Source organism: Corvus hawaiiensis, chromosome 6 (assembly GCF_020740725.1).
Source record: "Corvus hawaiiensis isolate bCorHaw1 chromosome 6, bCorHaw1.pri.cur, whole genome shotgun sequence".
NCBI classification, from domain to species: domain Eukaryota; kingdom Metazoa; phylum Chordata; class Aves; order Passeriformes; family Corvidae; genus Corvus; species Corvus hawaiiensis.
The window spans coordinates 20915504-20938833 of record NC_063218.1 but is presented as its reverse complement, the minus strand read 5'-3'; the positions used below and the strand labels follow the sequence as shown (position 1 = coordinate 20938833).

At 35.6% G+C, this 23330-nt stretch overlaps 1 protein-coding gene across 3 annotated transcripts in view; it reads right to left on the bottom strand.

The window, feature by feature from the left end:
* Nucleotides 1-412: 412 nt before the first annotated feature.
* Nucleotides 413-23330, bottom strand: part of CEP128 (centrosomal protein 128) — a 115581-nt gene continuing 92663 nt past the window's right edge. For 2 of the 3 annotated variants that reach the window (XM_048307579.1, XM_048307578.1), the window contains exons 22-25: nucleotides 19196-19273; nucleotides 17120-17233; nucleotides 13412-13520; nucleotides 413-9368 (exon numbers count right to left, since the gene is read on the bottom strand). In XM_048307579.1, coding sequence (XP_048163536.1) covers nucleotides 9262-9368; nucleotides 13412-13520; nucleotides 17120-17233; nucleotides 19196-19273 — 408 coding nt within the window. In that variant the 3' untranslated portion in view covers nucleotides 413-9261. The remainder of the gene's footprint in view (nucleotides 9369-13411; nucleotides 13521-17119; nucleotides 17234-19195; nucleotides 19274-23330) is intronic. The other variant, XM_048307580.1, reaches the window with a different exon arrangement.

Below are 23330 nucleotides of genomic sequence, written 5' to 3'. Positions count from 1 at the left end.
GGTCACGTTCCTATTTGCCTCTGCACCCTTGGACAGTGTAGCAGCAATAAATGCTCCTGCGGGAACGCACGCAAATGCCCTTCTCAGCTCTTTGCTCCCGACTGTAACACTGAACCCACCCGTGCTGCTGTGGGGGCACGCGGGACCCCACGGAGCTGGGCAGGGACAGTGTTAGAAACCTACTTATTCTCACAATGAAACTAGCATCTTAGTTTTAAAGAAATATTACAGTAGAAGAAAGAAAACAAAAGAAAAAATCCAATTGCTCCTAGAGACAAGTTAAGAAGAAACTTGGGCAACACAATTCCATATCACACATCTATATTTCACAAAACTAAAAAAGATCAATTACATAAAACAGGCCTTTACAAAAGTTTGGCAACGTCAGGTAAATGAATACAGATGGTATGCATTGCTTGGAAAAATAATTTATTATGTTAGTTTACAAAAATGACAAGTTTTTACTTTATACTTTAAATTACAAGTACAGCTAGCAACTTTGATCCTACAAAAGTACTATCTATCTCCTGAGCTGCAATGAAGACTTGCAACCCTGCCTTCAGGAATTGCTTGGAGTAAGTCCCAAGTCAGCAAAAGTGTAACGTAGCTTGATATTTTTGTTACTGCCTCACTGGCTAACATTATATAGTCTAATTGCAGAAAGTAGGTACAAATGTTAATGTTAAATTAACATACGAACTTTCCTGGTAGAGCCTTAACCAAATTTAAACATACCTGCAGATCGTGCCAAGCTTTCAGTTTGCAGCAACATGCTCAGAGCACAAAAGACAGCTTTCATATACTTCATACTGCAATCACTTGACAAAGTCTCAGCACTTAGTAGTTTGATTGGTACTTAGGCTTTATACATGAGGCTTCATATTGGTACAAATCAGGCACAGGCATTCTGAAGTCAGAGCAGCAACTCAACAATAAAATTGGTGTTCTGGAGTGACATGAGTCACACCTCATGTGTAACCACGTACCTCAAACTTCACAGGTTGGTAAGGACTTGTACATCAAACCAACATGGTAACAGCTCCTCCTTTTATACTTCTACAATGCATTGTTGCTAAACCTGCATGAGGTGTTCTGAAAATCCAACTTGTACACTTAGTTTTATGTGCATCCATGCGATTTACAGGAAGTAATAGTCAAGCAGTAGTTTGGTTGAACTTGATCTAGAGGGCCTCTTCCAACCTAAGTGATTCTAGGATTCTATACCTTTTTAAATTCATTACATACTTCTCAAGGTAGTCAAGTTGGATTTTTTTCCTCCTTGAATAATGGAAAAAGTGGACTGCAAATACCTTGTGAAGCTATCTTGAAACAAAAATATCATAGAACAAAATAGTCAAAACTGGGTTTATTTCATGAGTCTTTTGTAAAAAAAACCAAACCAATAGTGCTGGAATTTAGATGTAAGATATAATTAGCTTCTATCTACACACAAAAAAATTCCCATTTTGGGTACTCATTGAATTACTAGATCAGTTGAAAAACTGATAGGAAACAAAACATTTAGTCACAAGTGTGAAATACAATTGATACACATTAACAGATGAACTATCTCTCCTTGGAGATGGCTTCATTATTTTGAAAAAGCTGTAGTACACCACATTGAAGTGGAACAAAGAGCTGCAACGTTTCATAATTTTTCAAATTTCATAAGCTTGGATTAATGTTATTTAGAAGGACAATGGTTTTTATTATAGAACTAACTTAGATTTAGTCTTCTTGAAAAAATAAAAGAACGTAAATGAACTCAAAATTCATTTCTCAGATTCTGAAAAAATATAAAATATAAAAATGACATAGTGGCAGATTATTCCAAATGTTTTGCAGTTTGCTACCAAATTATTTTTATAAGAGCATGTATTTTTCAGCAAGTATTTGTTGCTCATCAGACCAACACATATTGTAGACTTGCAGACCTCCATAATGCAATGAAAAAATAGACTAAGAAAGTATTTCTCTCCCCTCTTCTAAAAGACAGCATGAAATGGTAACTCCACTGATATTACAGACAAGGCCTCTGCTAGCTTTACTGCAGTTAGGATTTCCAAGCATAAAAGGATTCATTTTCTTTTTGACCAGTAAAATTTTACAGTGTATGAACATGTTTATACACGTCAATGTCTATAAGAAAGAGACATAATTATGTGGACAGGATATACCTGATGCCTACACAGCTATTATAAGTCTGAACACACCTTTACATTTCAGAAATCAAGTTTGAAGGAAACTGCAATAGTTCTGGTTACCACAGTAAGATGAACTTCAACATGTATGAAGAGCTGGATTCCTTGCTAAACTTTCAAGGACTTTATCTCAAGAAATAATTCAATGTTGAGGAATTTCATTCCACTATGCTTATTTCTATTACGTTAATCAATACAATAAGGTTTAGAAGTATTAAACAGACCTTTCTGACTTCACACCAGCACAGAGACATTTCGCATCCATATAATTTGTTGAAATTCTGTAGATTCCTTGTTGTTAGTTTATACTATACTGCAGTGACAATAGCTGACTGGGAAATATGATGTAATATGTTAAGTGTCACATGAATGAGATGCCTGGGCAATCTTAGCTTAAGAATGTCCCAACCTAAATACTAGTTCACAAGAATAATTTTGCTCCAGTTTTAGGACACCAACTGCAAAAAAACACTGTATTTCATTCAGATGAAATGAACACAAAGGATCTGGAGGAAAATGACTCATGTATCAACTAACTTAATTAGGAGTGCTTGTAATGAAGTATCAGAATTAGATGGTTGGTTTTTTTAGCTAACCCCAAATTAAATAGAAACTGGCAGCATGAAATGGCAAAACATGTTCCAGAAATCAAAAGTGAGTAACATATTTTCTTCTCATACTCTCCAAGGGAAAAAAAAAAATAGAATATCAGCATTTGCTAATAAGGACATATAGAAGTGTCAGCCTCAAAAGTGATACACCTTCGAAACCTCAGTAATACACTGTTATTGTATTGACACTCTTACCTACAGTCTACATATTTTTCTATTTGTTGCTTTCACAGCAGAAATTTGAACATTGGAGCTATTTGTTAAAATACACTGCAAGAGCCAGTATTCCGTCTGTAGCACATCAGTTGTCTCTGGTGAATTTCAACTTTGCTATTCAGTGCACAACACACATAACAGACTTTCCCTAAGTATGGAACACAGTTAAGTCTAAACCAAAGTGAGCAAGTTTCACACATTAAGAGATGCCACAAAGTGGGACTGATATCTGTTGATTAACATATTCAGGAGCTTCATTTTAGTATGTCACTCTAGTGAAATTTAACAAATTACTCGCATTCTGGAAAAATGAAGTGTTTCTTGACTTTGATACTTCATTTTTCCATTTTCAGAGATTTTTTGACTATGAAATAAGAATAATTTGTCTCACTTTTTAAAACTTTGTAGATTAGTTGTTTGTTAATTCATAGACCTCTAATCAATCAATGGACAACATACTAATGGATTCACGTTCCATGGCTAGTGAGCCTCCCTGCTGATGTAGCTCATGCTGAACAAATGTTTCTGCATTTTCTAGCCTCATGACTGCACTGGAAACTGCTCCAGAGAAGATAAAACAAACAGCTCCACGGTTTCTGATGGACTTGTTGACATTCTGTTAGTCAAAACATGTAACAAAAGTTCTGCCAGCTACATGATATCTTCATGGTTGCAGCTGTTTGAATGAAATGGTGCTGCCAGTGCTGCACCCATCAGTGAAAGCCTCAATAAAAATGGTGCACGTGTTGCACTCCATACACCAAACAGCCACAAATGCAAACTGTTCTCTTGGCCAGCAGCAAAACACAGGTCATCTTCATCGTTTTCCACATAAAAAACTGTGTCACTGGTGGTTTCTGTGAAGAGCTTCATGCCAGAAACATAAATTGGGCTGCTTCCCAGTTCCATGCTTGTTTAACAATGTGAGTGACACAGAAATCCTTTTGATCATCTTTAGCAAATTTTAGTATCACTTTTCAAAAATATTTTAGGTGTCAGCAACTGTTAATCATGAAGGTGATTTTAGTGATATTAACACACTGAAGAAATATACTTTGCAATATGAGTATTTTAGGTTCTAGACTAAGCACTTAGACAGATGTCCTAAATTAGGTGTAGTCTCATTTTTTGCCTTGAATCAAAAATATTTAAGGGTTCTTGCAGCAAAGTCTGTCCTTTACCATTTCCTTCTACAAACTGTTAGTAAACTCAATGCTGGCAATCAGAAAATCTAGACAAATGTAGTAAGAGACATATACTTTGTGGAATAATCTTTAAAATTAGACAGCATGTGACCTCATGTTAGTCCATTTACTAAGCAGCTTTTATTTTAGTAAACAAGTAAGAGTGTCATAATTCATATGAAAAGAGTTTATAAGAAACAACTGCCTTCAACACTAATGTGATTCCATGGGAATATCAACTACCAAAATTATTGACGCAGAGTACGTGAAGAAATGATGGTATGTCTTCTGACATACTAGTGCACTGTAGATGGCAGATGAGAAAATCAGTTTAAGATCAAAACAACTCTGGACTGAAGACAGATGAAAATAACAGACAACTCAAGAACAACTGTTGTACTTAAACAAAACACATATCAAGGAGCGATGTCCCTAAAAAAAGATAGCAAAATTATTCTAAAAGAGTGCAGTTCATGTTTTTAAATGTAATAATCTAACATGTTAATAACTATGTTCCAAAAATATTTAGTTCCAAATAGCACCCGAAAGATTCCTAAATAACATGACTAGAAATTTTAAAATATCATCACTGCATATTTTCACACTACAAATTTTGTCATTATTAGGGGAAGAGAAAAAAAAATCTAATTAATTCAGCCAGAGAAATGACAGATGTGCAACTTCAGCTTTAGAAACAGGAGAACTGTTGTCGTTAGCACAAACGATAAATGCTGGATGTTGCTGGATTTTAACCACAGCAATCTCCATTTTTGTTGTCAACATTCCCAGAAGCATTGCAGATTTTTGGAGGACTTGGTTATCAGATTCTGCTCTTTTGTACTCCTGTATAGAGCACTAAAATATTCTTCAGATTTAAAATCTAATTTAGTTATTTACATAGAAAAGCAAATAAATTCATATTCACAGAAGTCTAGACATGCCTACAGTAAAGAGTTGAGTTGAGCTAGAGTAGGAAGTACTTAAGCATGTAAAAAAAAAAATTATCCAAGATGGAATTTTATTTAGGGATCACTTTTATTCAGATGTAAATACTAGCTCTAAGGCGTTTTTTAAGCTAAGGCATCAAGAATAAAAGTGTTCTGAAATTATAATTTAATCACAAATTGCTTTCCATCCCTTCTACTGCTACTTCTGAATTCTACAATTAGATCAAAACCACAGGAATTTGGGTGATGTCCTCCTGCACATCCATTTTTGACAAGGCTGTATCATCAGATATTGACCTGCAGCTCACATTAGTTTCAGTATCAATTACTTCTGTGGGGTGACAAGGGCTTAGAGAGAAATAAATTTGTTACTAACACACTGCAGACACGGAGAGTTTAACATAGGTACAGTAAAATTTGACTGTAACAAGCAGTGCCACAAAAATTTATGCATCAATTTTTCTGCACGTTATAGATATGAGAACGCATCCAAGTTGCAAACTTCTCATTTTTAGCCATAAAGTTATATCAGTGTTACAAAAATGCCTACTGATTTCCTTTCAGGGTAGTACTGGCATTTTCATTCATGAAAACCCATTCAGTGCTACACAGTGCAGAGACTATGCCTTGCAAGCCAGAGATGAACTGATATGTAGATTCCTTAGCTCATAAATGGATTTTAGAATAGTAGTTTCTTTGTTGGATGGGTTTTTCATATATTTTCTTTATTTACTTTGCTGTAATAGTTAGTAAAAATGTGGCTGAGCTTTGAATATCCAAGGAGTACTTTCACCATCATGGAAGACTGGCTTCCAACAAAAATTTGAGAAGTAAATGTAAGAAAATAGCTTTGTTTTGCACTGTAAAATTTTATTTTTTATTTTTATTTTGACATTTCTTGTTAGGATGACATAATTACACAATAAAAATAAATAATTTGGGCTATTTAGTAAATATAATCTCAAAAGTAATTAAGTAGTCTCAAGTCTGCTGTAAAATGTTAAGGAACTGAAGGGCATAAAATTTATAGCTTATTCATGTGACAACTATTTGATGCTAAAATAGAGGGCCATTTTTGAAAGCACAGTATTGAAGCACTGTATTTCAGTACAGCATTAAAAGAATGCCTGATACTAGCTTATAAAATCTGTATGTACTTAGTACATACATAAAAGTTTGCCTGATTTACCAAATGCTAAACAGAACAAAGAAATAAGCCATCATTTTTTAGTGTGTGCAATACCACGTTTTTGATTATTGAAAACCACTGCTTTGGGCAAGAACTGAGTAACAGGTCATTAAAGGGTTAAAGTATAAAAAAATCTGGCTACCAGAAGGGACAGCAATTTATAAAATGTGCAATATACAAAAGGTTTTATTTAAAAATTATCTGCTTTTCTACTTTAAAAACTGAAACTGTGCAAAAGAGTATTATTTCAGACCAATATGGAAAAAATATTATTTCTTAAACCACAAAGGGACAATTTCACATAATGTCATGAACGGAACTTTTGCCTTCAGTAAAGAGGAAACAAAATTCACTTTGTAATATGAACCTCTATCAAAGGTGGAAGAGAGACAAATATTACACGCTATCTAGACTGCCAGGCCAAGAGGGTAAATTTAAGAAAGAATTTCCTGGCTTTGGAGTCCATAAGTCTACTCAGTAAAAATATTTTTTTTTTCTTTTTTTTTTTTGTGTGGTTTGATGTCTCTTCTGTTCTTCCAGCCCTTTTAGAAAATTTTATAAAAGGATATAAAACTGTTGAAAACCCAGTCACATGGGCAAAGGCAAATATACTAAACACTGAACATACTTAAACTCTTAAAGCCAAAATTTTTCACCCAGTAGTAATTTCTGTCCTGTATAGTACAAAAAGAGATCCAATACTTGATGTAATAGTGAGGGAGATCGGACTGCTTATCCTTAGTTTTCTAACAATATAAAGAAGTAGTGATCCTATTTTAGGAATACATATTTCAGATTTCTAAGTTACAAGTCAGGAAAAAATGTATAAATACATAAAATGGTAAGTTTTTTACAAATTCCTTAGCAAAAAGAGAGGACATTACATTTCTGGTACTACTTCCCAGCTCAGACTCTTAAAGACCCATTCATTTACCAACAGGCACATTTATGTCAAAAAAACATCTAAACTTTGGTACAACAGGTAAGGTACACATTTATCCATCAGCAATCAATGCACCAGACCTTGTTACCACATAAGGTGTTTTGAGAGCACAAGTTTACTGTTTCATAATATATTTTAAAGTGACCTTTCTATGTTTTGGCCATAATTTGTAGGTACCATAAAGTCTGCAAGCTGGTGACATTTCATTTTGCATTTTTTAATGTTTCAGCAGACCAAACCAGTTAAAATATTTTAAATGCCGTTATTTCCAGCTCTGCTCTTGATCTAATAAAAAAATGAATTACAAATGTTGGATCCGCTTAAAGTAAGTTTAGTTTATAGTAACTGTGGCTTGAGGTAAACACTGTTTCATGACATCCACACTCTTTGTAGAGAGCATAAGTTTATTTGTTGATTTTTTTTCTTGTCCCTATCATGGCTGTTGAGATCAGAACAGATGGATGTGCCTGTTTTGTTTTCTTGACCCTCTGAATGAGCAGATGTGCCAGAAGTCTGCAAAAAGCCAATGCCAGCACTACCATGCACAGCATAATACACAACAAAAGGTAAAGAAAACTTTTTAACCGAGTCAGATTTTTTTTTAAATTTTAAGCAATTTAAGTTCATGGAAAAATGAATGGAGAATAAACTCGAATATTTTTCTCATTTCTGTGTCTGATTTTGATGTTCTCAGCATGTTTTTCTGTTTGAAACAGGTTGAATACAAGGTGATTGTCAAGGAAGAGCACTGTCCAGAGCACCCACAGGAACTATAGAACACTTCATCAGAGTAGGGAAAAAAAATTTTTAAAAACCCTCTTTTGAGATGGCACTCTGTGACCTGTGAATTATGCCTGAGACACCTACAGTGCTAAAAAATGACAGTGTTTCAGACAAGAAATAGGCTTCCTAAATATGACAGAAGTCTGCAAAACAAAATGGTCTGAATGGTGTTAATGTTGCTACAGTACTCTGATAGCTTTGGCAAATCTTTTAAGGCACACTAGCAGTGATCCAGCCAGAAGTAGCTGAAAGGAGAATAAAACAAGAACTGTGAGAAACACTTGCATTTCTTTAGACAGCAGAAAATTCTTCTATGATTTGCTCTTTGAGACCACCGTAATGCAAAACTGTGTCTAATTTGTTTAGAATAAAAATATCTGAACAAATACAAATGTGCAATATTGTATTTCCATAGTATTTTACAATCAATACGACACATCTTCTCTAACAGAGAACAAAACAGAATAAATAAATGAACACGAAACCCTGCTATTATGATTCTCATAGCCACATAGAAGTGCCTTTCAACACTTGATGCAGATGGGTGATTCAGATTCTTTAAAGTGCCTTACCAAGGCCATCTGATAAAACTGTTCTGGCGAAAAGAATAATTTTTATAACACATATATCCTGAACTTGAAACCAAGATATGAATTTTCACTAGCTTTGAGAAAATTTTGTTTTATCACTTCTTTCTTAAATGATTTTTTCAAACTGAAAGACCTATAATCAAAAATGTGTCTGTACAACACTGTATAATGACTCTCATCATAATAGGCAATTTCTGAATATTTTTGCATTATTAATAATGTTGCTAAATGTAATAAAAAAACAAGTGTCAGAACAACTCCTGTATAGGGGTAAATAAGCTCATAGCAAAGATTAATGTCACAGGTATTTCACTTCACAGTATTTCAGGAATACAATAAATTTAGTCTAGGAGGACTGCAGAAACAAATACAAGAGAATAGCAAATCCCAGAAAGCTTTTGGTGTACAAGTCCCCTAAATTATCACAAGAGTTCATCAGAATCACTCTTGGTGCTCTTTCATTTGAGTGTTTGGCAATTGCTGAATCATTAAGGGTGCATCGCTCCTATAGCAGATGGAATTGCTACTGTTCAAACCCAAAAAAAGAGTGGAATGGAATTTACCACAGAGAAAACTGGTGTGGTTTTGTAAAATATTCTACTGCTTTCCTCCTTCTGCTTGCAGCTTCATTTCACTAACAGCAACACTAGTAGAATCTTCCTTGGTGGCACTTGTATCCAAAGGAACCATCCCTTTCATAAGTGCTAGAAAGAAGTCACACAAAAAAACTAATTAAGTATCTTCGGAGACAGACATGAAGTCAGTTAGACTCAATGATCATAGAGGCCTTTTTGAACCTGTGATTCGCTGATTTGTTTGACTGACCATTAATGTTTATTTAAAACATGTATTTCATTATATGATATCATAATTTATTCCACAAGTAATATGGTGTTCATAAATATTCAATATTCGTAAGGCTATGAATTGAGAAACTAACTTATTTTTCTAGAGAAATAGATTTTTATACTCTATATAAACACAGGCATAGCCAAGAGCTTTCCTATACACAAGAAATGTAGACTGCATTTACAAAAATTTGATTATTTCACTAAGACATATTTTCCATTTATTTTTTGAGAATTTTTGTTTAAATAAAATAAGACAAACTCTCAAAAATTTTGTGAAGGAATATCTTTACCAACGGCATGGACTAAACCCACCAAATAACACTGCACAGGTGTTCATACGATGTCATACTGTGTATATACCTTCACAGCAGGGTACATATATAGTGCATATTTCTAAATACATTATATTGCATCAAAATCCAGACAATATGATTTGACAAAACATCTTATGATAAAATGCTGAAGAAAAAAAAGTCAAAATATCCAAACATTTAGCAAAAGGCAGACATTAAGGGAAGGAAAGTGGCTACCAGCTTATACAGCATCTCTTTATCCTAATGGCCTTCCTTGTATCACAAGCATATAAGAAAAGTGGTCTTACTGAATATCCAGAGTGCAATTTTTAACAAGCCAGTAAAATTGTAGCAGTACGTAACCAAAAGTTATTTAATAAGAAGCAAGAATTCACAGTTTGCTTAGGAGAGTTTTCACTTTCAGAAGAATGAAATCTGTGTTTGGGACGTTGGTGTGAGTTCTAAGTTTTCAGAACTGGTCCAAAGCTCTGCTACTGTATGCTATGTCAGTGGTACCCTCCTGTGGACAGTATTCAGAGTAAGGCGAAAAATCATAAAGAAAGTGCATTGCTTAGCTAATTCAATTTGCATTTTTCTAAGTGATGATGTCAAGTTTAGAACCCGCCATTCCAGGTTCTTATGCTTAAGCAGCCCCAGGTTTTGTTCTACAAGGGTGTCCCATGGCATAGTGATGTTGCAATGTCTTTTTACTTTTAAGTACATTACATTACATTATTTATAAATGCCAACACAAAGAGTCTTAAGAACTTATGAAAAACTGTACACAGAGGGATAAAGACAGGCATCAGCAATACAGTGCAAGAGTTAATTGTTATGACAATAAAGCCTACATTCTGGACAACTTGGTTTTATTCAGCTGTGCGATCAGTCATACTACATACCATGTTGACACAAGAGTGTTGTCTATCACAGCTTATGAAGCCCTGGCACATAAATTCCCAACAACAATAGAAAGCCTCTAAGACATATGGTTTCTGGGAAGCCATCCAGGTTAAAATCTCGAAGTGATGAAATGTGCAAAGAGAAAGGCAGGACTCAATTCACAAAGCTAATGCAAAGCACGTGTAACTCTAGGGACTTTTGTACTCAAAAATTCACGAAAACACAGTGGCCATTAGAAACAGTTTCTGAGTATTATTCTTTAGGTAACAACTAGTAGTGACTTTTTGGACCAACCGTTTTGGTCTGATAATAATATAGACTGCAAACCACGTCTAGTAAATGTTTCCTTGAATAAATTATTTTCTCATTTAAACTTCTTCATTTCTAAGAAAATGGGTATAGAAATAAAAGCACATTCCCTCAACATATTTTAAAATATGTTTGTAATGGAAAAGCTGTTATAATTGCAGAAATTATACCAGTAACAAAAGAGATGTTGATGTTAATTACTTTCCTTTTAACTGCTTGCTGCATTGGCAACTTTTTAGTAAATATATATATATGGAAACAAGATTTTTGTTCCCTTATCTATTTTCCAATACTATTTGTCCTTCTTTCTTCAACCCATTTTAACTGAAATCCCACATCACCCTCACAGATAAGTTAAATTATATCAAATGAGTCTGCTCCCCTTCCTCGTGCTCTCTACAAGTCACAGGAGACTCACATTGGGAAGGAAGATTCTAGTACTAGTTATTGACTCTATAATAGTCTGTAAGGTTTCATGAATTGAAGAGAGATGGAATGGGGAAACATAAATCACAAAGGCTTGCAAACGGCTCCAAAAGGTAAATGAAAGAAAAAAAAAATCCATTCTTCTATTTCTGAAGAAGTAAGGAGACAATTAATCACAGAAAACAGATGACAACATGTACAGGAAGATTTATTAAAAGCTACAGTAGGTTTGGGAGCTAAGATGTCAAATTATACTTCTCTGTCAAAGTCTCAAATGATAATTAATTAATATCATTACTGAAATTAAAAGTTCATGGTGTTTATGTGACTATCATGACTGAAGTAGCTGACTTTTCATTTGCCACTCACTGGAAAATCTCCGTAATGCTAATACCACTGCAGAATTTTCACTGTCCTCAAGAACTATATCAACAACTTCAAAATACGCATTTAACTGGTGGAAATCAGTTTCAGCACAAAGTGACAATCAGTCACAAACCAAAGGCTATGGAGTAATCCACATATCTTAGTGCCATAAGCACTAAGTAGTGAATTGAATCACTACTGTCTTTTGTTAATCATTTATTTTTTTGTCTCCAGAAAGTTTAGTACTTAGTGCTGGTAAAAAACAGTTGAATCAGAGAATAAATATGCAGAATTGTTTCATCAGATTGGTATTCAGATCACATGGATCCTATTTCTCTTAAAACTGCCTAAAATTTATTAAAAAGTATTAAAGTAACCAAGTCCTACCTTGTTTAATTTGGGTTAAGCAGTGTAAAGACATTGTAATATTTTAGGAATATTTATGCTGCCTTTTTAAATTTCAGTAAATTTTTGCAGTGAATCACTTTTGGAATTCTTGAGATTGGAAGGGACTGCTGGAGGCCATCTATCTGAACATGCTGTGAGGCATGGGTTACTCCTTTTCTATACCCATAACAGGCTCAGCTGTACTTTGATTTGCAAGACTTTGACAGGGATGAGGTTTGGGAAAATGGAAAAATCAACTGTGAGTCAAGGTAAAGTGTTCCTAAAGTACAGATGATACGGAGATATTTGCTCCTGTGCTTTATTCCTACTATTGTTATTCAGTATGCTCTGCAAAAAGATATTAACCACAACCCATAGATTCTGAAAGGAAGAGAAACCAATTATCTTTAACCTCATCAGATCAGCTCAGGACTTACTGGTGAGCAGTAATGTACCACAGCACTCATTCTAAGATGCAATGCTTTCAAAGTGTAATGAAGCCTGAAATAGGACTTACCATTACAATAGAATGCAACTTTCTGAATAGGTTCCCAGTACACAAACTGGTTATATTGAAAGAAACAGAAGATGACACCCTTCTGAAGAAAAGTATTTTAGTATCCATGTACTGATGTGCTCAAAAAAAAAACCCTTAAAAACCTTTTTGACACTCATGCAAAGATGTGCTTATGTACCTGGTAAGAACTAATACGTCCTATGTTTTATTGAGCATTTCCCAGCTGTATCAGAGATCCCATGACTTTGCATGAACAACACAAGTTGTATACACACAAGGGGGTAGAGAAACCAGTTAAAAAAACACAATTGAAGTAGAATTAGCGAATTCAACTTTCACTGTGAAAATGCTACATCTCTCTGGTCCCTCAGAAGATACACAGCTTACACAGGTATGACTCATTATGCAGAGATTCAGAACTCAAGGGCAGCCCTTTTCTTTGGCATAGGTTTGGGTGACAAATAGAATATATTGTATGTCTCAGTCAAAAAAACCCAAACGACTATCCATGGGATGTAATGAAGTACTTCCTAGGCAAAGACATCCATCCAGTATCTAAAATTAACACACAGAAGGATACTTAAGATGGTTCTAGCACTTCTTTTCTGAAGAGTAGAAAACTCTTTCAAGTAGAAAAATTTTTTAGAAGAAAAGAGTACGTTACCTGTAGATTTTTTCTGTGATATAATACTTACAACCTGAATTGGAGAGCAGTGAGCTGCACAGAAAGCTGTTTTGAGTTTGCCAACTAGAAGAGTGAGCAGCTGCTTCTATATCAGAAATTTCAGCATCTCTTTTCACATCCTATAGGAGCCAAATAAAAATAATTTTATCTGTCACTATCAAGCAGCTGTAAATTTTAACAAAAAGCATACAGTAGCACACATATAGGCACATGCTGTGATTTCACACATGCTGGAAACGACTGATTTGAATTCTCTGAATTCTCAGTATTGCAGTTAGGTTCAAATTAATTTGCTTATGATTTTTATCCCCATTTCATCACTATAGAAGGTCTGCAAAAAACTGCTTTGCCTTGAGAAAAGTACTGGCAGCATTGCAAGTCTTTGCCACTACAGTAAGTTGTAAAAATGCTCTTTCCTGTTCACATCACGTCCACAGTTCAGGACATGTCATATCAGCAGGGCAGACATCAGTGAATGATGACTTCCTCATCAATGAATGGTTCATATTAATTCACTGAAGTTATACAAGTAGTAACAAATATTAGATCTATTTTCCCTGCCACTTAGGAAACTTAAAGTTCACTGATTTCTCATATCAAAATACCTAAAGGTGCTTTTGAATTTTTTTGTTAAACCACGAAATAAAGTCTGAAGTATAATGTTACTATTCATGGCTAAATCCATACAGCATAGCTTCTTGGTAAGGAAAGTCATTTGGTCTATAAGCTAAAAAGAGAAGATAAATTTTAAAAGGTCTTTTAAACAAAAACCCCTGAAAAATCTCTATTAGCTCTGCAGCAAGTAGACCCCAGTTACAATACCATCCAAAATAAGATTAAAAGCTTGTCTTGGTATCCAAATTACTCAATTTCTTGAAATGAGAAGAGGTAATAATGAACAAATGCATCAGTTCATAAAACACACGAGTTTACCGCTGAATTCTTATCATAAACAGCCTCAGGGAATTTTCTTAAAACATCTTGCAATTTATCATTCATGCTGATACTAAGATTTGAAAACTAAACAGAAAACAAAATTCTACATTAATTTAGAGATACAATGAGCTTTTGTTCCATCACTGAAGAACGATTTACTCCTATTAAGACTAATGGGAATTATACATATTAATCCCCTTATGTGCTGATGAGAGACTTAATACCTAAAGTGTTCATAGCACAAGAACAACTTTTAAGGAATAAAAAAAGTTTGTCTTTCCATTCTACTTCCAGAAATGCTTTAGAAGAAGAGCTTTTAAACAAGAAAGGTGCTTCTACCAGTAACTGCAATACAAAATGGCTCTCTCTTTACAGCAATTTTTATTTATAGAATGCGCTTCATTGACAATTACATCTGTATGTTGTGTTTGAGAAGATGGTCGATTGTCTGTGACAGTGAAACTCCTAAAATATTTTTATCTCTGCATCATAGTATTTATCTCTAGTTTTCCTCTGTCTTTCTTTTTCGATTTTGCTTCTGTTGGTATTCTTTTTTACTATGTTATATTTATGGGGTTTTCCCCCCAATTTAACCTTTACCTACTATAATTTGGCCCTTTCTTAGTTGAAAAATCAAGATTGTTGTACCTGATTGTATTCTACCAGCCACTGGCTTACGATTATTACTGGAAATCTTCCATTTTAACACATACAAATAGAAATTACAATTTTTCTGGGCTTCTGAGCAACAGGTATTTTAAAGCCATCTGACAAGACTACAGAAGAGTAAGAAGATTGAGTGGAGACAAAAGAAATCACAAGAAAGGAAGAAAAAACCTCTTTTAGGGGAACATTCAACTTTGGTTTAATTTTTCCTCCTTAAAATGAAAAAAGGCTGGGACACAAGATTAGATAATGGCTGTCTGAGATCAGTGTTGGCAAGCAAGCTGAAACAAGTGTATTATAAGAAAGGCTAGAAAGATAAACATAACAGAAGAGAAAGATTAATTCCACAAGTAATTTTATCTACAACGATTGATGTAAAAAATTTTGTAACAACCATGCATTTTCTTATCACCTATCAAATATCTATTTTGTATGGCAGGGGCACTATGTACAGAGCATGAACCAAAAATATCAGAAAGAATCAACTTTGATGTCCTCAAACCTACACTCTTCCAGCAATCAATTTTAGAGACTCCCAGCTGACAATAAAAATGAAAAAAACTAAAAACCAATGCATTTGAGTTAGTTCCAAAGGAGGGTAAGAAAGGCAAGCATTAAAATGATTTTTTTTAGTCTAAGCTAGCCTGATCACTGAAATCAGATTAGCACCCGTCTGTTACTTGGTTTTGAACATTCTGTTCTATTTGCAACAGCCGTGACAGCAATGAGTACTGTATGTCATGCAAAAACCCAATTAGGCCTGACTAAATGGAAGCCATTAAATGCTCTCGGTTGTCTAAAGAAAGAGAATTGTTTTGGAATTAGCTTTGTACTGGATTCTGATTATTGAGTTCAAGTCACACAAGCTCAGTAAGTTCAGTCAGCTTAGTGCAGTGTTATGTTCTACCGTCAGCTGATTGCATTCCACTTAGCCTTTCAATGTTGTCCAAATTTCAATAGCTACTAATTTAGTAACGCTTGTGTGGAGGAAGGAGAAATTCAAGAAACTGAAGATTATCATCAGCAACAGACTGAATGCGCCTGTTTCATCCTTTCAATTCTTTCTTACAGAAGAGCAAGATGGCTTTTTCAAGTAACTTAATACCTTCTTATAACAGCAACTTAGTAAGCTAAAATATTCTGTATTTTTTTTACCTTTTCCACTTTTTAAAAGACATACTGGTAAGTATGTCCTCATTTTGCAGAAGGAAGATGGCTACAGATGAGTTGGGGAACACAAACATCTTTTTGATAGAGTATGTGATCCTTGATTTGAGCTCAATTGCTTAGAGACACAGGTATGATAAACTGCCAAAGAAACTGATTTGATTGAGATACATAGCAGAAATACTAGTATGATTCTTCAGGTCTAATCACTTATTTCAATCACTTCCATAAGAAACTGTAGTTCTGCTGAAGCAAGCCACTACCACAATGACAGTGATATAACAATGAACAAGCTAATAAGGGAAAGAAAGCATGTTAACAATTGGAAAGTTGAACTCATTACAAGCCAAGTTTCTAAACAAGAGCACTGGATCGGTATTGCAAGGAGTTAGTTATTCATGCTTAGCACTGCTATGAGTCCAGTGAGTGACCTTTAGCAAATCACTTCCCTTCTGTTTGCCTGGATTTCATTTATGTATGAAAGAGACATCATACAGAATCGTTTGTAAAGAACGCAAATATCAACTACTGAAAAATTACTACATGTGATTTATAAGTTAGTCAACCTTTATATAGAGGAAACAGGTTTCTATATCTTTTACTTGAAAGGGTAAGAGAAAATTGAACAAAACAATTTAAAAATTGCTGTAGACAGCAATTCGACAAAGCAGGTAAACATTTCAGAGTAGTAAGACACAGTAAGACACCTTTCTGTAAAATTTGAAAGATTTTTGGAAACTATCCATGGCACTTACAATGAACGCAACCCCTAATTCATCAAATTTCATGCCATGTCAATATACCTGCCATGCCATCAGCCATGGCAGCTATATGAAACAGAAACATTCATGCGGGATTTTAGTCTGTGTTTGTACTAGGAGTTAATAAGGTACGGTTATGTTGCTGATTGAAAGTAACTGGGACACAAAAGTGGAGTACACACAAATACCTTGACTTGGCCGACTCTTTGCTTTGAATCTTCCAGCTGTTGCTGTAAGGAAGTTACTATATCTTTATACTTCATATATCTTTCCTCAATCATTTCCCTTCGGCAATAGGTCTCCTAGAAATGCATTGAAAGATTTAGATGATTTAATAACATGAAAAGTAGTTAGAAACTCTGACTATTGTAAACACAGGTTTCGTCAAGGACTTTCACCACAGCAAGAATGAATTAAGTACTAACTTTCAGAGGCTGAACTACAGGGGCCATATAAAAGCATAATGTTCTGTACAGAAAAATAATGTTAAAACAAATGTAGATTAAAATGGAAATGGCCTTATCCTTAACTGGTGAATGATTTCTTGTAACCCTTTCTGAACTTCAGCAATATCATACCTTCTAACAAAGAAATTCTGTAATGTGAAATATTAATTACAGCACTGCAGAAACAAGCACTTGAAGAAAAAAAGGTTCTAAGGATATGGACAAAACAGTATTTTTAATAAGAAAACATAATGCTACTCACTGAACTAGCTAATGATTTGCTTGAATTAACAAACCTCCTACACAACCTGAGAAGTTTATCAAAACTTACTTCCTCTTTCGTTCTCCCTCCCGATAAAAACATTGAGGGAAGAACTTGCTAGCATTGGAGAACAATGAACAGCTTTGAAATACTTCATTCATGCATACCACTTGAGAGTAAAATATTCTATTGTACAAAAAATCCAGTATGTTATTTGCAAATAGAAACAGTAATGAAGCTCCAAACTGACATCCTTCTCAAAGTTAAGGCATAAAGCTTAGCTCTCTTGCATAATAAATTATTTCTTAAACAAAACACTGTGTTGAAAGGGACTCATCTTCAGAAAACCATCTTTAAAAAACTAAGCATGATGGAGAAAGACAGAGCCCAATTTAAACCAAAGACTTTGCATTCCACTCTCACAAATATTGGCTAAGTTATAACTAGAGCAAACCAGAAAATGACACCGTAATTTCAGAGCAGTGTTAAGCGAGAGAGGGCAAGTGTGAATGAGATTGAAGATATCCCACATTCAAGCCTTTGCTTTGCCTGCTGAGAGCAAAATTTTTCCTTTAGCAGAAACAGAAGGTAAACACAGACCTCTGTCAGAGCAAAAAAGCTCTTCTGAGGATACCTGGAATGTGAAATTAAAGTTATACATCTCAACAATATTTTTCATAAAAAACCCAAACTTTTTAACCAGTATTTGCACTACCAAATCTGTTGATGATGACAGCAATAAAATGGTGTACAATTATTAACTGATGACCTTGTGCAGGAACACAATAAACAATGCTCCAAACAAGTATGTTTTGAAATGTTTATGACTACCACAGATTGAGAAATTTTACATAGCAAATAAAATGCAAATCATTACGTATTTGTTGATCTGTGGTTTAATACTGACTTAAAATTTATACTGTGTAAGGAAGTTCCAAATTCTTTTTTATTAAACCACCCATTTCATATATGTAAAATAACTATGGTACAGGCATTTAGCCACTTAGCCACTGAAAATCTAATCTGAGGTTTATCACTCTTGACAGTATCTTACCACTACTGTCAGTGTGTCCTACTGTGTCCAAACACACCTTGATTGGATAGTGGTTCTAAGGAAATAAGTGACAAGTACTGTCATTATGTCAAGACAAAACAAAAAGTTGTAAAGATCATCTATCTTCACTCATTAAGTTAAATATTGAAACTACTGGCATAATTTATTTAATTATAAAATTTTCATTTTTTAACATGTAATATCACTCAATAAAAATATTCTGAGACAGTAATTAACATATGACCAGTTACACCCAGTTATCAATGTTTGCTTACATTATGGAGCAGTGTTAATAATTAGAACTAAATTTATAACCTGAAAAAAATCTGAAAACCTGAAAAAATAGACATGAAAGTAAATTGCAGTATGTTTCTGTCTATATAATACGAACATACGTAACTGTAAATGCCTTATTAAACAACTTATCTTTACATTCATAGAGAATATTAATTAACCAAAATATTTTAGAAGTACTGAGAGAGTCAAATGAAATCTGTCTCACTCCAGTATCTTTGCAATCTTCTAACAGGCTCAGTTTCTCAGGCACAGACTCCAGGTGGTCTAAAGCTACTCGAGTACTCTGAAGAAACAGAACACAAGTTAAAACATTAAAAATTACTCCATTTTTTCAGCCATCTCACACATTAAAAACCCCAGTCTTATTAGTGTACTAGTTTAAGCTTCCTCAGTTATGGTGTTGCCATGCCCTAAAACTCAATCCCATGTAGCTGTGGGAGTCACTGAAGCAGCCATGTCAAAGGCTCCAGCCAGGCAGACCTGCTGACGGGAGATGGAGCTCTCCAGGTCAGAGGCTGCCAGGAGTGCCTGATGCCTCTTCACGAGGCTGGAGCTGATAGTTTTTTTGAAGAAGGTGAGCTATGCTTGAGGAGCTGGTCACCAGGTGAAGGAGCTACGGGAGGAAATGAATAGGCTACGTAGTGTTTGAACAAACAAGCAAGAGAGAGACTGATTATTTTCAGAGTCTCAGAGTCTCAAGAATCTCAGGAGCCATGAACCTCCATTGTAGTGGAGAAGCAGATGGACTCAGAACCCTGCAGGGTAATTAGACAAATGACTGCTAGCCAAGGGTCTGTTAAAGATGAAGGCTGGAAGCAGGATACGGCATGTACTAGGAGGAAGGTTCCTCCACCTTCTCAGAATTTGACAGGTAGGACTGGCACCTTCTACAATACATGTGAGGCTCTGGAACTAGAAGGCCAGACAACTGATGAGGCAGGTGAAGGTCTTTCTGGGATAGTGAGGCCTCCTAAAACAACACCACCTGTACTCTGCACCAAGACCTCCTCTGTTAACAGGAAAATGAAGGGTAGTTGTAATAGGGAACACCCTTCTAAGGTGAATGGAGGGCCCGATATGCAGACTGGACCCAGCTCACAGGGAAGTCTGCTGTCTCCAGGGGCTAGAATAGGGGACATTACTGACATGGGAAGACTACAGAGATGCTGCTTGTCACTGTAGGGAGAAAATTCATGTGGCCAAAGCTCTATTGAAGTTGAAGCTGGCCAGAAATGTAGAGGACAATAAAAAGAGTTTTTTCATATATATTAATGGCAATAGGCAGTATAGAAAAACGCTCAGTCCCTTACAGGATGAGGATGGTCACCTCACAAACAGGGACAGAGACAAGGCAAATGCATTAAATGCATTCTTTGCCTCTGTCTTGAACATGGATGATGGACCAAGGGGATCACAGTGCCCTGAGCAGGAGGACCATGACTGTGAGAATGATCAACTCCCAGTCGACCCTGAACTTGTGTGGGATTTGCTGCTCCAGCTGGATTCCTACAAATCTATGGGGCCTGAAGGGACTCATCCAAGACTTCTCAAAGAGCCAGCTGATGTCATCACAAAACCTCTCTTGATGTTTTTTGAGTGGTCTTGGGAATCTGGAGAGGTTCCAGCTTACTGGAAGCTGGCAAACCTTGTCACAATTTTAAAGAAGGGGAAGAAGGAGGACCCCAGGAATTACAGGACTGTCGGTTTCACTTTAGTGCCTGGTAAAGTTATGGAGAAGATTATGCTGGGAAGTATTGAAAAACACCTGAAAGACAACACAGTCATTGGTCACAGCCATCCTGGTATCATGACAGGAAAGTCCTGTTATTATCAAACCCGATCTCCTTTTATGACCCCCTTGAGTCCTGTGAGCAGTTTTGGTCACCACACTATAAATAAGAAATACATTAGAGAGCATCCAGAGGAGGGCAATGAAGATGGTGAAGGGCCTTGAGGGGAAGCTGTATGAGGAGTGACTCAGGTCACTTGGTCTGTTCAACCTGGAGGAGCCTGAGTGGAGACCACATTGCAGGCTACAACTTCCTCATGAGGGGAAGAGAAGGGGAAGGCACTGATCTCTTCTCTCTGATGACCAGTGACAGGACCCGAGGGAATGGCCTGAAATTGTGTCAGGGAGGTTAAGGTTGGATATTAGGGAAGGGTTCTTCACCGAGAGGGTGGTTGGGCACTGGAACAGGCTCCCCAGGGCAAGTGATCACAGCACCAAGCCTGCCACAGTTCAAGAAGAGTTTGGACAATGCTCTTGGGCACATGGTATGACTCTTGGGGATGTTGCTGTGCAGGACAAGGAGTAAGACTCAATGATCCTTGTGGGTACCTTCCAACTCAGCTTATTCTGTGATTCTATGGTTTATTTTTTTAAAAAATAAAAATATATGCAATGAGCACTGAGCTAAATATAGAACAATCAAATTTCCATTTTTAGATTAGACATAGTAGTGTGTACTACTGAAAAATGAATTACCACTCCAGGGAGAGTTAGGGTTGGACTCAACAATAAGATTTCACATTCACACCCATCACACAAAAAATGTAGTCTGTTGCAAGCTGCAAAGAACTGAAAAAAACAAATATCATGGTTTTGGTTTTGTGTGTAGATGAAGTTAGTTGGTCATGCACAAAGAACAGTCATGTCCCATAGGCCAGATGCCTCTGCAGTGTCTCAAAGACTGCCCTTCTATTATTTGCTGAAGAGCAAGTAAAACCAGTACTGTTTGTACTTTCTGAACAACAGTCAGTATTTCCTCCACAATTCCAAAAATCACACTTCTTTGGATAAGGCTCTGCTAGTCTGGTATTCAATCTACCAACAGTGGGCTTCATTAACCATACTACTGCCCTGGTACTTCAAAACAAAATCTGTAAAACAAATAAAATTCATCAATCCTGAAATCAAATATCATTATGTTGTAAAGCCTATGCAAACCGAGTTAACTTGCCCTTAACTGCAAAAGCTCTGTTGCTAGTCCTGGAAAGTCTTGATCTGACGAACATTCTGAAAAACATTCCATTTAGATCCCAGACTTATGACCTGAAGAGACTAAAAGTTTCAGTCACAAGAGGGTAAGAAAAATTAATGGGAGCCTCTCAGCACAAGTGCAATCAACTTCAAAAAGATGGAGACTAGGAGTGAGGAGTGGAGAATCAGAACTGAACAGGGTAACCTAAATGAAGACACACCATCCATTTAAAAGCAATGATGTCTGCCTTGTTGTTAGTTCCAAACATTCAGTTTTTGAGGTTTTAAGAAATATCCATAACAAACAAAGGTCAAATTTTATAAACAATGGAATTCATTTGCAGCTAACAGGATTGAACTTGTAGTCAGTATTCAGTACTGATAAACTAAATTAGGCAGAGGATGTGAAACTCATTCTTCTGTTTCTGCAATTACATGTGTGCAAAAATATTATGTGTACAGAAATATTTCTCTATTTTCTGTAGTTAGGAAAGATTTGTACTGACAGTTAATATGCTGACAATATCAGGACATATTTCTATAGAACAAGCATATGGTTAAATCAGTTTTCTGGGTATTTGGTTGGTTTTTTTTTCCTTGTGAGACTAAAGTTTCAAACAATATCTCCAATTTTCTAGGAATAAACTTTTACCCTTAGATTGTAGGCTAGATGAAACAAGGCTCTCATCCCACTGTTACATTCTGCAGCAGGAATGCAAAATGCAGTAGGAAAGAAATGGTTGAGAATTCCCAATCTGGTGCTTTTTTCTCTGAATAATTTCTATTCTTCACACTGTGCAGAAGGGAACAAGAATACACTGCAGTCAAATGTGCTAGAACAATAACAGCTCCATTATCACAGGGAAAGAATTATTCAAGAGGGTTGGATGAATTGTTGCTTTAAGAACAATATGAAGAATAAACGACCTACAAAATGGGGTAAAAGGACTGATCAGCACGTAAGGATATTTTAGATTTTAAGAAGTACAGGAAGAATTGTCCAAAGTGAAACAGAGTAAAAGAAAGATTTGTTAGTCGCTTAGCAAGAACAGGTAAATAGAAATGAGACAGGAAAAATAATGTTGAGATCATTTAGGTAAGAACACAAACCAGAATGAGTAGTTTTGCTTTTCTTTAATACTAACACATTAATTCAGTTAGATTGATAAAAATTTACAGGAATTATACAAGACTAACTATATGAATTATGCCTGAAAGATAGGTATATCACTTCCTGAAATGGGATGCCCTGAGGATGCTCAGTACAAAAAGGTCCCTAATTGCAACATTGAACACTGCCCATGGACAAGACCTGAAAGGACAGAAAGGTGCACACTTGTGCTGACTTGCAGTGAATAAA